Genomic DNA, 16,371 nt, shown 5'->3' with positions numbered 1-16,371 from the left:
GAATGTCTGCAGAGAAGGAGACTCCACAGCCTCCCTGGGCAGCCTGGGCCAGGCTCTGACACCCTCACCCCCAACAAGTTGCTTCTCCTCTTGCAGTGGAACCTCCTGTGTTCCAGTTTGCACCCACTGCCCCTTGTCCTGTCACTGGTTGTCACCCAGAAGAGCCTGGCTCCATCCTCCTGACACTGCCCCTTTCCATATTGATCCCCAGCAATGAGTCCCCCCTCAGTCTCCTCTTCTCCAGCTCCAGAGCCCCAGCTCCCTCAGCCTTTCCTCACACGGGAGATGCTCCACTCCCTTCAGCATCTTGGTGGCTCTTTTTCTGCACACACTGGTTTTACAGGGCCAGAGGAAGCAAACGCCCCGACTGGAATTTGCATTAATACCACCAGCCTCCACCCTCCTGTGCAAGACAAGTGGTTGGTTTATCTCTTGAAAACCAACCTCCTACAGGGACCAGCACCATTTGCAGCACCAGTCCTGCTCCCAGACCTTCTCCCACCCTCCCCATGCAGCTCTCGTCACTGTCACCCACTGCTGTGGCCACGCACGTTCCCACATCCCGGTGACACGTCTGCCGGGGGGGGGACACCGGGACATGCCCCCTACACATAGGTGGCCTGGGGGATGTCCCCGTGTCCCCCACGGGTCTGGCAGCGTGACGTGACGCTAGATGGCACCGCGAGGAAGGAAAAGGCACCGCCGGTCACATTACCGAGCCACCAAGAAGAGGACGCAGCTGACGGCCAGGTAGGCGAGCAGCATGAAGAGCCAAACCCCGGGGGAAAAGGGATCCAGGAAGGAGAAGTAGCCGGGTTTGCGGCCCTGCAAGGGAAACAAAGAATTTGAGCTGCTTGTATTTCAACAAATTAAACAGCCCGTTCTGAAAACGACACAGAAACGCATCTGCCTTGATGCTGACAACACATAGGAGGGGAAATAGATTAAACGGGGGTTTGCAAAAGGGAGAAGAGGTGACACCAAATACAACAAATAACTGAGTCCTGCAGCATCTCTCTGCTGGCATCCGTCTCCCAAGACTGTTCTCCCCACCTCAAGCATTCCGAGCAAAGAAAGCGGTGAACTGATAGAGAAATGGAGACAAAGGAGTGGTGTGTGGAGCCTTGGTGGGCAGGAGGGGCCTCGCCTGAGCCCGGAGGTGGCTGGGATGGTTTGCAAAATGCAGGGGGGGGAATATTTTTTGTGCAAAAAAGGAGAAAAAAAGATACATTTGCAACATTTCTGTTTTTTTTTCCTTCAGCCTTGAAATGTCTCTTTCCTACAAAACTCAATGAAATTATTACTTTTATCTCAGGGAAGGTGGTATTTTTATCTCTGAGATGCGTCAGAATTTCCTGTTTTTTCTCAGCAAACCACCTTGCCTTGGCAAGCTAAGCCTCACTGCTGGAATAAAGCAGGTTGGTCTTCTCTCAAAGCACCTTAAATTCTCACAGTTTCCACTGAAATCTTGTCAAATGCAGCAAAATTCGCGCTAAAGGATGCTCGCTTTCTAGAAGTATCTCAAAAGCTGAACGCTTCCCATTTTTGGTGACCATATTCTCCCCCCACCAGCAGCTCTGCTGGAAGAAGCGGTCACTAATTCACCTCCGAGCACACCCAACGTCACCGCGGGGGACAAGGGGAGAGGGGAAACAGAGCACAGGCCACCGGGCTGCAGAACTGCGTTCTCCTCTCGCTCTCTGCGCAACTTGTGGAGCAGAAAGCGCATCCCTGAACACCCCGAACGCTGCAAAGCGCTCGGGCGATGCTCATCTATCTACCTTGGGCATCTTTATCGTCTCCTCTAAAAGGCTCCCAGCAAAACCATGCAAATCCCCACAGAGGGCTAAAGGCTTGATTAACCCTGCGGGAATACGAGCATCACAAAACCTCCCGCTCTATCTTCTGCCCCAAACCACAAAGTCAGTCCTGGCATCACAAAACCTCCATCACCTGTAACCAGGAAGCTGCCCACAAGTCAGAGCCCCTGAGAAGGCTTCTACTGTAACTCCAAGGTGGAAATTGCCTCTCAGCACACCGTGGCCAGGCTGTTGCTGTTATTTCTCACCGGCACCGCGCTCTGTTGTGTGCTGAGCACATCGATCACTGTTTGCTCGCTCCAGCACGGCAGCTGCTCCGCTGCAGATCGCTCGCTTTACACAAAACCTGCTGCCGGGGATCATCTTTGACACACAGAGGCCTCATTTGTCCCTAGTTTGCTGCTTTACCCTCCCCATCTGTAACACCACATAAACCTATAATGGCTGGTAATAAATACCACCTAAGCTCAACTGCCACAGCAAAACCAGAACCATCAAAGACCAAGAGTCCTTGTATTTTAAAGCTGTGCTTAATCCCAAGGTGGTAAATAATTCTCTGTTTTCACAAGTCCCCAGGAAACATAGCTGCTATTTTTTTCCCCTCCCCAGACTCAAGACCAGGACTTTAAATTCCATTTCTATTAAAAGCCACTATTTTACTACTGAAGTATTTGTAATCTTATGCAAAATCTCAGTTTCACAAGGTCTTGGTAGTTCTTCTGAATGCTAAGCTGTTGCTAGAAAAGGCAATAGTTGTCACACAAAAATCTTCCTCTACTTAAAATATCTCGGATACTGTGATATTCTCAGCCCCAGTCACCAGCTGGGACCGCAACATCTCAGCAACCTTCTGCAGCAAACTCTGCCCTGCATGAAGTACAGAACCCCCACACCATAACATCCTGTCCCTGTGTCTGTAAGGACAAGACAAGTTTGAGCTTGGGATCTAGATGAGCTTTTTTAGACATTCTGGCCTATTAAGTCTTTTAGCCAATAACAGAGCTAATGATCCATGGGTCAGACCTCCCTGCAGCCGTTCCCAGGTTAAAGTCACTTCCTAAGAAAAGGTTCAGCTCCATCAGGGTATCATTTCAGAGCCTCTCTTGAAGACACGGTGTCTCTTCTGTACCGGCTTATCTTACCGTACTTGATATAAGGTGAAGTACATAGAGAGAGAGATCCCGTGTCCTTTTGTCCTTCCCCCTTTCTGGTCAATTGGTGCTGTGCTGTCCTTTTCCCAGCTAAGCTGGCTCACCTGCCTCTCTAATCCGCAGGTGGAGAACGAACTGAGGCGCTGGGAAGCTGCCAGGTGTGAAGTTTGCTCTCAGCCCACCAAACCGGAGCTTCTCCAAAGTTGTTCCGGGCAGCCCGTCCCTCCCCAGCACCCCCTCGGCTGGGGCTCCCTCGCGAGATGCTCCCGTAACCAAGTGCCTTTCTGTAATTAAAGCCTTGATGTCTTCTCTATGCTTCTGGGGCAGTTTGTCAATAAATTACACTCGTTAAGGAAATTGCGTTGGAAGCTTTGAGTCTCAGGCTTGGCAATGACTCTCTCCTGTGACTTTACAGTAGTAGTAGTTCTGGTTCTTTTCAGCTACAGTCATTTGCAGGCTGCTGCTACATATTCTTTTCATTCACAGTTGTGGATAAGAATAAAGATATTCTGTTCCCACGGAGGGCACAAACTCTCTCTTATCTGTCTGTTTTGAAGATGGGAATGACAATATCTGGAGTCTGTCAGATATTTTTAGCCAGTCTCAATACAGCTTTGTTAATTGGAAGAGCTATTTTTCCCCTGGAATAGTAATGTTCAAAATGTCCAATAATTGATGAAGGCCTACTGCAAATCCTCAGATGGAAGTCGGAGAGATTCATTTACCCTCCCCAGTTGTTCTTGGGAGTCTTCATTTTCACCCAGAGAGCACCCGTGTTCTGGGCAGACGTCATTTCTTGGAGTTTGTCCCGTAAGAGGCAGGTGGGAGAACTCGCTTCTGTCTCTATAGTCGGAAGGAAAGCAAGAAAGCGGCCTGGGAGGGCAGGATCGGGAGGCTGGCGAGCAGAGCAGCGCGGGGTATCGGGAGGGATGCTCAGCGCATTTGCCTCGGCTGTTGAGCCTCCTCAGGCTGGAACAAAGGAGCCATTCATTCAATCCTCCTCATTTTACATGCCTGCTGCAGCAATCAAGTAGAAACACTCCAAGCCTCGGTTCACTTGGCCTAAACTCAGCTACTCCAGTGTGCTCACCCAATCTGCATTTCCTCACCTTAAGGTAGAGCACAGGAATGATTTTCGGGCTGATGAGCCAGAATCACGCGCTAGCTACTCCCTCGTTCCCCGCCACAGATGCAGGTGAGCAAAAGTATGTGTGTGCCACAAATAAAGCTGATTTTCACCATCCCTCTGTGCAGAAACAGCACCGGGCACCTGATTCCAGCCCTGTGCCAAGCTCAGGACTCGTCATCCATCTCCTGCCTTCCACACGTCCCGCCAGATGGTCAGAATGGGAACATCATAAAACAAAGCGAGCGTTTTCTCTTAGCCTGCAACTCAGAAAGCCTATTAGAGTCGCCGTGTCAGAAATCCATACTTGATTATGTCACAACAAGTGAAATTGAGAAAAATGACAGCCCCATTTAAAGCTGCCATATTCGGTTATGCGCGATAAGAGACACACGCGCTGCGGTGGCTGGAGGGGGAGGAGAAAGGGGGAAGAAATCATTTGCCACGGGAGTTGCATGGGAATGACAATAAAACGTCACCAGGCCAGGAAGAGACCAGAGCACGGAGGCAATTTCTCGGCTAGAGATTTGTCGTTATTTATTAGGCGCTGTGGTTAACATACGTCAGCTGCAATTCTTGACACTGCAGAGGAGTTTGTGGGGTGGGGAAGGGGAGGGAGGGGGCAGGAGCAGATGGGGCTGTGGGACTGCTCTGTAAATCACAGCCTTAAAGATAAACCAGAGCAGTCAGCTACCTTCCCTTGTTATATCAATATTAACCAGCTTAATTGCCACTCGAATCTCAGACACCCTCCTCGAGCTGAGCAGGAGAGGTCTGGACAAAGAGGGGCCAAGTTCTGGAGAACTAGAACTCTATATAACTAGAACTCCTTCCAACTAGAACTCCATCTAACTAGAACTCCATATCTGAAGACAGTGGCAAAAGGAACAGATAAGCTTACCTGACTGGAAATAGCACTATTTTGTGACTTAGAGGTTTCAAAGCATCTTCAAATGTCCAAAACTTTGGGGTTTCTTCGAGTTTGTGCGTGTGTCTCCCAGGTAAATAAATTGGCTCCTCCCACCATTACAACCCTTTTATCACACTTAAATCAGATACATTTCCGTAGTGTGGTACTATTGATTTCAGTATGTTTCCACACAGAGCCCTGTGTATTCTAGGGGTTTTTTTTGATGAGCTGGGGTCTAAGATAACTAAAGAGACAGAAATTGTTCTGTATGACAGCATGGGACACTACACTTCATATTTATTCCTTCTTCTACTTTGTTATCTCAGAAGTAATGGAGTCAGAACCCAGAGCGGGTGTTTTTGACTGCACACAGACCATCATCCACACATTATCTTCCCCCTTTATCCATTCTCAAGCAAAGGGATGCACACAATCACATATGCAGCACATACAGAAAAAGCTTTCTCTGCTAAAACGTTATTCCCTTTGGAACAAGAACTGGTCAGTTGATTTAAACGGTTGCCACAGATGCTCTGCATCCCCTTGCCACCCAGCCTGGGTCACTGGGCAGCTCCGTGTCCTACCTGGGTCCTTCATGGGGCTGTTTGCCAAACACTTCTAAAGTCTAATTATCAATCCTGCTCAGTTTGGGAAGGGCAGGCTGGAACACTGCTCTGTTGCATTACTGTGGTACCAGCACAAGCGGCAGATGGTCCCTGCCCTGAAGAACGTACACTCTAAGTGGATGTGTCAGACACGTTTATATCGGGCGCGCACAGTCAGCAGCAAACACCTTGGACTTTCACATGTAAACCCTGCGCTAATATTCCCGTGTTTCCTCAGGAGGGAGCAACATCGGCCTCGCTCTGTTCGGAGCGTGACGCCTCGTTAAGGTCCTTGCTGAACATTATCGCGTAAATCAGAGGCAGAACACGCATCGTACGCAATCCCTACGCTTTCAAAATGCATGCCAGGAAGCAAGAAACTCCATGATAATCCCAGCCAAGTGACGCTTGCAGCAACACCTCACACATCCATGGGCAGGTGAAAAAGCAAGCGTAACAGGACAGGGACAGTTATGTTGGATTTGCGGAGCTTGAGGAGTCTTACTAATTGCTTCATTAACTCATTGGTGCTAAATTCCTCACTTACCAGAGGAAACAGAACCTTAACTAGATTGTAATTACTTATTTGTTCTTGGCAGGAGCCACGGCGTACGCGCACGTTCGTTTGTGTTCGTACCAAACGCTGCATCCTTAGAGCCTTCCGAACAGAGCAGAGGTGCCCTGCACTGGTTTATCCTTTTGGTCGCTGCTGTTGAGCTGACGGGAAACCAGGACTGAAATGTGCATCACACCGAGCGCCCTGCAGAGCACATTTCCAAACGGATTGGGAATAATACGACACCCTGCTGCAAAGTGTAAGGGGTGTTTAATGAAGGAATTGTTGTTTTTACAAAACTAAGGAGCTGCTGCCTGATCCTGGAGAGCGTGGGGGGAAGGACTGAGATACATCGGACTATAAATCCTTAATTTAAAACAAAGTCTCTTCAAACTAATCCTGGAATGCAACCGATACCCGTGTTTACAAGTTAATCCAGGGGAAGGAACCCATATTTAAAATTGATTGATAAGGGGAAGGGTATTGTTTGAATTAAATGAATAAAATAGGTAAACTGAGGCAGGGTTGGGTGGTCTGTAAACCCTGAAGCACCAACCACTGGGGAACAGGGGAGGGAAATTGTGGCTGGGATTTTGGGGGGATATAAACAGGGGCTTTTTACCCTATTACATGTGCTGATCTTTATGTAGAACACCCAGTCTTGCAAAATTATTATTAAAATATGCAAGAGAATTGACGAGAACTTAATACAAGTATTGTCTACACAAAGCAGGGAGCACCAAAGAGCGAGGAGCCCTCTTTGGGCTGCTGAATTTTAGGGTGAACAAGTGAGAAAAGGGAAATGAGAGCAGCGAAACGGAGCGTCCGGCTCTGCCTCCCTCTGTCTCCTCAGCCTACGTGCAAAGGGACAGTGACACAAGGCAGAAAGACGGCGAAAAGAAGGAAAGAAAGGTCAAGCACATTCGCGGTTGAATAAGAAACCAAAATATTTTTATGAGTCATTCATTTTTGTTCTGCAACGAGGCACGTTTGCAGGGAAATAATGGAGGGACGTAAACGGTCATAAAATAAGTCTCTTACCATATGAACTCGGTAGAGAATGCTAATTCCCAAAGTCATGAACGGCTTAGAGAAATCAATCACCTTCTCTCGCTCCGCCGTAATCGTCAGCCCCGCCACGGCCAGATCGGCTTTCTGGAGAGAAAAGAGAGCAGAAATCAGTCCTGGGAGCCAGGAAAGGGATGGGGTGATGGCCACTGGCTCGGACTGCGCCCCTCTCCCCGCGCCCCTCTCCCCTACCTGCCTAGGAAGGGAAGTGTAACAGAGCAGCAGCATCACTCGCACAACCCATTACATGGAGTTTACAAGCCCGCCAACCCCAGACTTCCAGAATCGCAGATCGGTCCCCCCCAGAAATTCAGAGGACCGGCATCAAAATTTCCAAATTGACTTGCGAAGCAAATGAGATTAGGGGGGAAAAATAACAATAATTTCTTCCAGTGTTAATACCATTGTAATACAGATAAGGGATTTGAATTTTAAATATTATTTTTTATGACTATAGCTCTTTTAATGTCTGTAATTGCTTTCTGTAAAAATGAAACCTCCTCCATTCTCTTATACATTTGTTTGCCTGCTTTGCAGGGTGATGATTATGCAAGTGGAAAAAGGGAAGAGGAGGAAAAGAAAAGCTACTTGCACTTCTCGTCCCTAAGTTTCATAAGGCAGAAGCCAAGGCACCGCCAGGCCCAAAGACCCAGCAGAATACGGCGCTTATCTCCCCGGGTCCATGCGCCAGTTGTAAATGTAGCGCACAAAGGCAAAGTGACCGCAAACCCGCCGGTTCGGGTGGTGTTTCACAGTCCGCTCAGGGCTGTTCTGTTGTATGAGCCCACTGCCAGGTTTTTGCAATTGTTTCCAAGCAGCTATTACAGATTCCTAGGAGGTTCAGGCTGGAATGAATTATGAGCGAGGGAGAATTGCTGCCTTGCCAGACATTTACCCACAGGGTTTTTTAAAAGGCACCAATAATCACAACGTGGTGTGTGAGCAATTGAGCCCTATGTAAACACCAGCAGATTACTAAGATGGGATCAGTTCATCTGTGGAACATGGCGTGTGAGGAATTTTATCCGCGAGGAAAGCCCGAAGCTTGCTAAACCCCTCTTGTCTAGACTTGAAAGCGTTTCAGGTGCTACTGTCCAGGGCACAGCTCTCCCAGCAAGGGCGTTGTGAAGATGCAGCTTATTCTGACAGCAGATTTCTCCTCCCAGGTCTCCAAACTGAACATCATTCTACCAGCAAAGTCGTAGACTAAATAGATGGTAAACAGGCCACATCAAAGGTGCTTTGTGCAAAAGCTCTAAGGACATTTCCATTCGCACCCGGGGGCCAATATAAAGGTGCTGCTGAAAGGAGCGGCGCGGTCCCCAGGTCTACCCAGCTAAGTCAGGGAAAACTGCACTCCAGTTATTCCCCCTGTTATCCTTTGGGACCCTTCCAAATCCGTAGGTAGCAACATCGTGAAAGCGGCTTTTCCCTACGCAAAATATAATGCAAATCCATCCTCCTCCCTTTGCCTACAGAGCAGAAACTCAGTGCAGCAGAGCCACATAAGTTTTGTTTCCAGGTCCCTTCTCTCACCTCCAGAGGGTCCTGCCATTCCATCAATTTCTGACAGCACTAAACTTTGCTCTGGGAACAGCACGCAATGTATCCTCTGCCTGAATATCATCCATTTCATGCTTTCGACTTTGCCTCCTGATGTTCACAAAACTCGGAGTGCTGCACGGGGGTCAGTGTATCTTAGTTACAGGGGAGCTCTGGAAACCTGAGTGCTCGCCAGCCCTCCCCTCCTCAGAACGGGTGGGAGTTGGCATTTTATAGGCTGGATTGTGCTTTGTGCTTCTGCACTCTGTCCGCAGCTGGGCCCTGGGGAAAGGGGCAACAGGAGATAAAGGATGGGGGGAAGAGGGGCGAACACTGTGTCATTTTCATCCTTCCAGCACAGTTGCAGCTATAAATATCAGCATGAAATAGGCTTAGGAAAAGACCCAGAGCACTTTGGGAGTAGAGACAGGCGCTTCTTTAATAAAATGCTGCTTAAACAAGGCCAAACTCTTGCTAGGTGAGAGGAAACCCAGGTGGGCTGGTGTCTGAGATAAAAGCACGAGCTGCCACCACCATACCGGGCATTAACCGTGGATCTGCCTGCGTGAGCAGACAGGCTCGCGCTGCCACTGGAAAGGGTGTTAAACACGGGGGCTGAGCCGGGCTCCTGAAGAGGAACAACAATTAAGCAGCCTTAAGAAGTAAATTGCAGGGACTGCCAGTCCGGAGGAGGCAGCCGCCTCCTCGCTGCGGATGCTGACAAGGCTCATCTGGGCGCTAATGGTGATGAATGGGGTCTGACGTCAGCCCAGCCCGGGCAGAGCATCCCACGGAATGTCAGGGGTTGAAGGGCCCTGGAAAGCTCATCCAGGTCAATCCCCCATGGAGCAGGAACACCCAGCTGAGGTTCCACAGGAAGGGGTCCAGGCGGGTTTGAATGTCTGCAGAGAAGGAGACTCCACAACCTCCCTGGGCAGCCTGGGCCAGGCTCTGACACCCTCACCCCCAACAAGTTGCTTCTCCTCTTGCAGCGGAACCTCCTGTGTTCCAGTTTGCACCCATTGCCCCTTGTCCTGTCACTGGTTGTCACCCAGCAGAGCCTGGCTCCATCCTCCTGACACTGCCCCGTTCCATATTGATCCCCAGGAATGAGTCCCCCCTCAGTCTCCTCTTCTCCAGCTCCAGAGCCCCAGCTCCCTCAGCCTTTCCTCACACGGGAGATGCTCCACTCCCTCCAGCATCTTGGTGGCTGCGCTGGACTCTCTGCAGCAGTTCCCTGTCCTTCTGGAGCTGAGGGGCCACAACTGGACACAATATTCCAGGTGTGGTCTCCCCAGGGCAGAGTAGAGGGGCAGGAGAACCTCTCTGACCTAAAACAACCCTTGTCAAGTTATGGAAACAAAACACAATGAGAAAGTCCAAGGGGTGTGTGGGTTTGGGGCTGTTTCCATGTCAAACAGGGAAAACCAGTTCGAAGGGCAGCTCTGGGAGCACAAGACATGATGCAGATGCTTGTTCCCCTGGAAACCTTGTACTTAACACCTGGCTGGAGGTGACCCTGCTTTAAGCAAGGGTGATCTCCAGAGGTCCCCTCCGACCTCTGCTATTCTGCGCAACTCTGTAAAACAAGCAGCAGCCACTGCACGGCGGTTTGGCTGCAACCTGCTCGCCCGGGCAGCAGCAATGACAGAGCAATCTCTCTGCATCTGCAGATCTGTCCCACGGCACGACGGGTACGGCTCGGCCGCCGGATCAATGTACACATTGCTTCTGCTCCGGCTGCCCAGCTGAGCTGACAGGAGCTATTTCGGGTTGTGCAGCTCCTCCCCCAGGAGCCAGCGGCAGCCAGGTTGTGAGCTCGGATGCATATTCTTGCATTTATAAGGAGGGTCACTCGAAGCTGCTGTTTGGTTTTGTGGTATTTTTAAGGATCTGTACAAATTCTGCCATATGAAAAGTGACAGCCTGAAAGCCCTGGAGGCTGCAGCCCTCTATTTAAGCCACAGTGAGGGATGGGATGACCAGCATCAGTGCAGACGTCACCCCCAAGCCTGCCTTCACCCATGGACTGTCTCCAGGGGTGGGAGGAAAAGGTCTGTGCCAGGTGTTCCCTGTGCCCGTGGCAAAAGCCAATTCAGGTAAAGCCCCAAGAATTGGGACCCTAAGCTGTCACAGAACCCAACCGGCTTGCAGCACAGCCGGGGTTTTGTGTGCGACTTTGGCAGAACCAGCAGCGTGGTGCAAACCCCGCTGCCCATCCCCTCGCTGCGTTTGCTCGCCAGCCCACGCTCCCTCGCTTCCCCACTCCCCCTCACCCCCCCTTGCCACACTTGTCGGTGCGATAGCGTGCAAACAGACTCCCCCTCCTTTCCTTCACCCACGCACAGCTTTTCTCACCGAGCACCCACCGCCCAGTGGAGAGCAGGACGCTGCCAGTTTTCAAGTATCTTCTCCCTCCTTCCCCCTTCCTGCTATTCCCCGTCTTCGGAGCAGTTGAAGGGAGGGGGATTGTAAAGCACCACTTGGTTACCAGCAAGAAAGATGGGAGAACCATCGCCCCAAAGCTTCAGCGTCCTTTCAGTTCTTGTTCTTGCTGCTCCCACGGCCACGAGATGAACAACTATATCTCCTTCACTTTAAAAAGAGCTTTGACCACCACTGGTCCCAACCAGATTCAAACCACTGGCACACATAACCAAGATCCAGCGTTATTGCGCAGAATCTCACTCCGCAAATGCTCCTGTGCAGAAAGGAGCCTGCTGTCCCCGACGACCTGCTCCTCACTCTGTGCCTGCTGTTGCAGCACCAGGTACACTTGCCCTGGAAACACTCACAGATCTGCTGTGTTACCATCACCACACGTGATAACAGACCTGAAAGAAGCCTGGGCAGATGACGCAAGCTGCACAAAACACACTCAACACACTCCCCGTGGGGCTGCTTCATTCGTCCCATCCCCTGCACCCTGTCGCAGGTGAGCAGACCAGGTCCTGTGCAGAAGGGACCGTCACCTCCTGCTGGTACCCGACAGACAGGGTGCTGATCCCTGCGGCATCACAGGGAGCTTTCTCAGAGGTCTGGCAGCAAAACTGCAGCATCTGGTTCCTGCCAGCAAAGCTTCCTAACAAAACCGAACCACAGCACCTCTCCTGAGCTCAGCTCTGCTCTCGGGGGCGTTCCTGAGACGGGGACGTTCAGGAACTGTTGCTGAGGCATCTCTTAGACATGAGCCCATGTCCTTGGGGAGGAGCAAGGGAGCCGATGCTACTGACATAGCAAGTGAAACAGAACAAGGAGAAAGCTGTCACGTTGCCTTAAAAATACATCCGTTGGCTTGTGTCAGACTACAGAATTCATTTCAGCTCCAGGATGTGCTGGAGAGAATGAGAAAGGGAAGAGCAGGCAACCATCAGGGACTCTGACCCGGAGACTGTACTGCAGCAGGAAGGAGCGAGACGTAATTCTTCCAGCCCTATTGCTCCTTAAGGCTGAAACACCAAAAATGAGGAGATGGGAAGATTTGCTGTTCCTGCTTGTTTGCTTGTTACAGAGAGCACGCGTGTACGGTGTCAGGCGGACTGCTAGGGATGGCGACTGTCTGTGCTGGAGCCAAATAGGCTGACAGGGACCGGAGAGCGGCTTCACCCCCCTGCTCGCTCAGGGGAGGCGCAGGGTGTTTGTCTCCCTGCTCTGCATGCACAGAGGGACCAATTAGCTCAGCGTTTTCCGAATTTGTGGCATCTTTCACTAGGGAACGGGCTTGAGCCCTTGCAAGTGATTTCTCGCCAGCCGGATCTCCATCGGCTGATCACAAGGCGCAGGTTTCCCGATCTGATGCCGAGTGTGCTGACCTGGGCACAAGAGTCTCTACAGCTCGTCCGCTAACCCCCCCGAACCATCCCAGTCCCCCTCTTCTTTAGCATTTCATTTAGTTTTTTGAGCAGGTCTGGTGAATTTGGGTCAACAACAAATTTCTGTTTATATAGCATCCTTCTCAATCATATCACAGCGCACAATTAGCTGTAATGGAATTTTCAGCACTTAGGAATAAATCAATAGCTGGTTAATTTAGAAGCAATAAAATGAAACACTTTTCCCATACAGCCTATAGTTGCTCTGAGGAGATTTGGTGCCACAGGGGGATAACAAAGACAAAAAAACCACTGGCAAGGTATCGCATGGAGCTGGATAATTTCCCGACCCTCTGGTCCTGCACACCAAGTGCATGTGGGTCAAACCTCACTGTCTGACAGCGGATCGGGGTCACGAATGAATCTGTTTCCTACAATAATACAGCATTGCATGAAGAGATAGATGCTGAGCTTCTGTTTTGGGTACAAAACAAGGGGCTGGAACCGAGGACAAACCCCCTTGGGCTCTGAAATGACCTCAGAAAGCAACGTCCCCAGCAGCCCTGAATAAACACAACACGGGCAGATCTGCCCCAGCTGACCTGATCCGAAGGCCCTGGGACTGATCAAAGCCTTGCTGAAACCATTAAAAAAACTCTAAAGTGCCTAGAAAGAGCAAAGCAGAGAAAGCTTTTTCTCTTCAATTTTTGATTCAGCTTCACACAGGCTTTGCCAGCTCTGCCCTGCTGAAGCACAAGTCAAAATCCTCCTAAATAAGGCTCAAGCTGCAAAAGAAACAAATAGTTTCCATGTGAAGCTGAAGTTAAAACACTTATCACTACAGAAAAACATCCCTCCAGATGCTCCCATTTAACAGAGAGGCACTGCCAAGGTTAGTAGGCCAAACACTCGACGGCTGTTCCTTTGTTTGCGTAGATCACACGCTGCTCTCTGCACCTTCCTTCTTGCCTCCCAAAAGAAACCTTGCAGAACTGCAATTGTTTGTGTGTATGCACATACACACAAAGGTATGTATAGAAACTATGCTAATAGCCCAGAGCATTTGCAAACTGTGCAGAAGGCTCTTTAGAAGACACCCTTTATATATTGATCCCCATGAATGAGTCAGCCCTTAGTCTCCTCTTCTCCAACTCCAGAGCCCCAGCTCCCTCAGCCTTTCCTCACACGGGAGATGCTCCACTCCCTTCAGCACCTTGGTGGCTGCGCTGGACTCTCTGCAGCAGTTCCCTGTCCTTCTGGAGCTGAGGGGCCACAACTGGACACAATATTCCAGGTGTGGTCTCCCCAGGGCAGAGCAGAGGGGCAGGAGAACCTCTCTGCCCTACTGACCACCCCCTTCTAACCCACCCGAGGTCCCATTGGCTTCCTGGCCACAAGGGCCCAGTGCTGGCTCAGCCCACAGCACCCGCTATTCCCAGCTGGTCTCCCATCCAAGTACTGACCAGGCCCGACCCTGCTTAGCTTCCCAGATCAGACAAGATCAGGTGTTCTCAGGGTGGTATGGCTGTATATATATATTTTACACATATATATATACACACACACACACACACATATATATATATGTATACATGTGTATATATATATATATGTTCCCCAAGTATATCCTGATAGTATCTGAACTAAACAGTGCTGACTCATGGTCATCCTGCTGTCCCCAGGATCCCCAGGTCCCTTTTCCCTATGGTGCTCTCTCACAGGTCATTCCCCAACTTACACTGGAACCTGGAGTTGTTCCTGCCCAGATTCAAGACTCTACACTTGCCCTTGTTCTGTTTCATTAAATTTTTCTCCACCCAACTGTCCAACGTAAAGGGGCAGTGTCAGGAGGATGGAGCCAGGCTCTGCTGGGTGACACCCAGTGACAGGACAAGGGGCAATGGGTGCAAACTGGAACACAGGAGGTTCCACTGCAAGAGGAGAAGCAACTTGTTGGGGGTGAGGGTGGCAGAGCCTGGCCCAGGCTGCCCAGGGAGGTTGTGGAGTCTCCTTCTCTGCAGACATTCAAACCCGCCTGGACCCCTTCCTGTGGAACCTCAGCTGGGTGTTCCTGCTCCATGGGGGGATTGCACTGGATGAGCTTTCCAGGGCCCTTCCAACCCCTCACACTCTGGGATCTTTCAGAGATGTTGCTCATCTCCCACAGCCGGGAGGAGAAGTCTCGGGAGGAGCCCTGGAGCCACAGGGGCCGGATTCGGGCCCTCGTTCCTCCGCTTTGCAGGAGGGATGTGCCACTGTTGTGAGGATAATGACGGGGTGGCTCAGGGGCTCCTCGCTCACCGTGCTGTGGATTATCATAAATACACCTCACCGCGGATTTCCCACCAGCTGAGAAACTGTCACTGGGTTCTCACAGGTAATAACATGGCAGAGTAGAAATCAGCGAGCAAGGAAGTATTGGTTTAAACAACATCAGTCTTAATGTTAGCTTTGGCTAAGCCTATTTTACTAGGGATCTCAGAGCATTTCCTGAACTGTAGTTAAGGTTTAGGATCCCTGGGGAAGGAGGAAAACGAATAGCAGGGAGGGGGCAGCGGCTGGGTGCGCACACAGGTATGCAGAGGTGCTGTCAAACCCAGAAAAGCATGCAGCTTTCAGCCTAGCTGCCGTGCAACGATACCACGAGAAGATCTCACTCCACGCGCTTCAAGCAAACAACACATACAGTTGTCTCCACAAACAATACTCAAAGTCAAGGAGCTCAGCTGGATCTGCCAAAACTTTGCTGGGTAGAAATGTGATTCTTATTTTATTCCCTCCCAAGCAGTGTGGGGGTTTTTTTAAGTCTTCTTCGGCTTCTACCAACCTGCGTGTGTTCCTGTTTCGAGTTTTCATTAGTTTTTCCGCTGGGAACAAAAAATAATTCATTTTGTAGCAAGCTCTTACGTAGGGACCTCAGAGTCAAAGCCTCCCTGTCACATCAACACAACAAATACATTTGCCATGGGGAGCACGCATTAAACAGAGATCCTCTGGTCAAAGCCTCACAGATGGACTAAAACCTCCATCCATCCCTATCATCCTGGAGCACTTAATAAAGCATCAGGGCTTTTCATTGCCAAGTCCCGCCAGAGCAGAGTTAAAAAGAGCAGCTAATTCACTTACCCGAGCAATCAGCTCCCCGACCATCCCTGTCCATGTGCCATTCGCCTCGGGGACTCCGTACACACCATCACCAACGAGGTGGATCTTATAGTTGAAACGCAGGATCTCGGCCAGCTCCTTCAGCATGTCCACGCAGAAGCCCTCGTAGCGGTCGTTGCCTTCCAGCTCCTGATGGTTCCACTTCAGCATTAAGTAAGGGTTTTCCTGCGGTGAAACTGGGCAGCTGTCATTCCCATCTTAGCCGAGGCGTCCCGGCAGCGCGGCGTCGAGCACGGGGCAGCACCGGGTGGCCAAAACCCCTTTAAGGGGCAGCCAAACCAACCTCCCCTCCAGATATATCCCCCTCGACCAGGGAGACATTAAAGTCATTTCACACAGGAGAACACAAACCAATACAACTGCATCCTTGCCTCCTCACATTACTGGGCAAAATAAATTCTTTCATCAATAACAATCCATCAGACATGCTCCCTTCTTTCTTCTTGTAATTCATTTGTAAAATTAACAGCACCGCATACATAACCTCCGAGAAAAATAATTGATCCTGCTGCCCTGGATAGGAGCCGCTTTATGGGATGCTGGCAACAACTACAATTTCATGCACACGATTTCCATTTCCTGCACACATGCAGGTTTATGTGAGAAGTTCCAGTGG

At 50.3% G+C, this 16,371-nt stretch overlaps 1 protein-coding gene and 1 pseudogene across 4 annotated transcripts in view; both read right to left on the bottom strand.

Annotated features, from left to right (window-relative positions):
- Positions 1-16,371, bottom strand: part of GRIK4 (glutamate ionotropic receptor kainate type subunit 4) — a 174,241-nt gene that overhangs the window by 10,558 nt on the left and 147,312 nt on the right. For all 4 annotated transcript variants that reach the window (XR_011735631.1, XM_065855672.2, XM_071798661.1 and 1 more), the window contains 3 exons: positions 15,717-15,920; positions 7,210-7,323; positions 716-825 (listed from right to left, as the gene is read on the bottom strand). Coding sequence is in view for 3 of the 4 variants with exons in the window: in XM_065855672.2 (XP_065711744.1) it covers positions 716-825; positions 7,210-7,323; positions 15,717-15,920 (428 nt within the window). In the remaining variant the exon portion in view is untranslated. The remainder of the gene's footprint in view (positions 1-715; positions 826-7,209; positions 7,324-15,716; positions 15,921-16,371) is intronic.
- On the bottom strand, positions 14,005-14,123 carry LOC136111575 (5S ribosomal RNA; annotated as a pseudogene).

The sequence above is a fragment of the Patagioenas fasciata genome, chromosome 24 (assembly GCF_037038585.1).
Source record: "Patagioenas fasciata isolate bPatFas1 chromosome 24, bPatFas1.hap1, whole genome shotgun sequence".
NCBI lineage: Eukaryota > Metazoa > Chordata > Aves > Columbiformes > Columbidae > Patagioenas > Patagioenas fasciata.
This window is presented reverse-complemented; position numbering and strand designations above follow the sequence as displayed.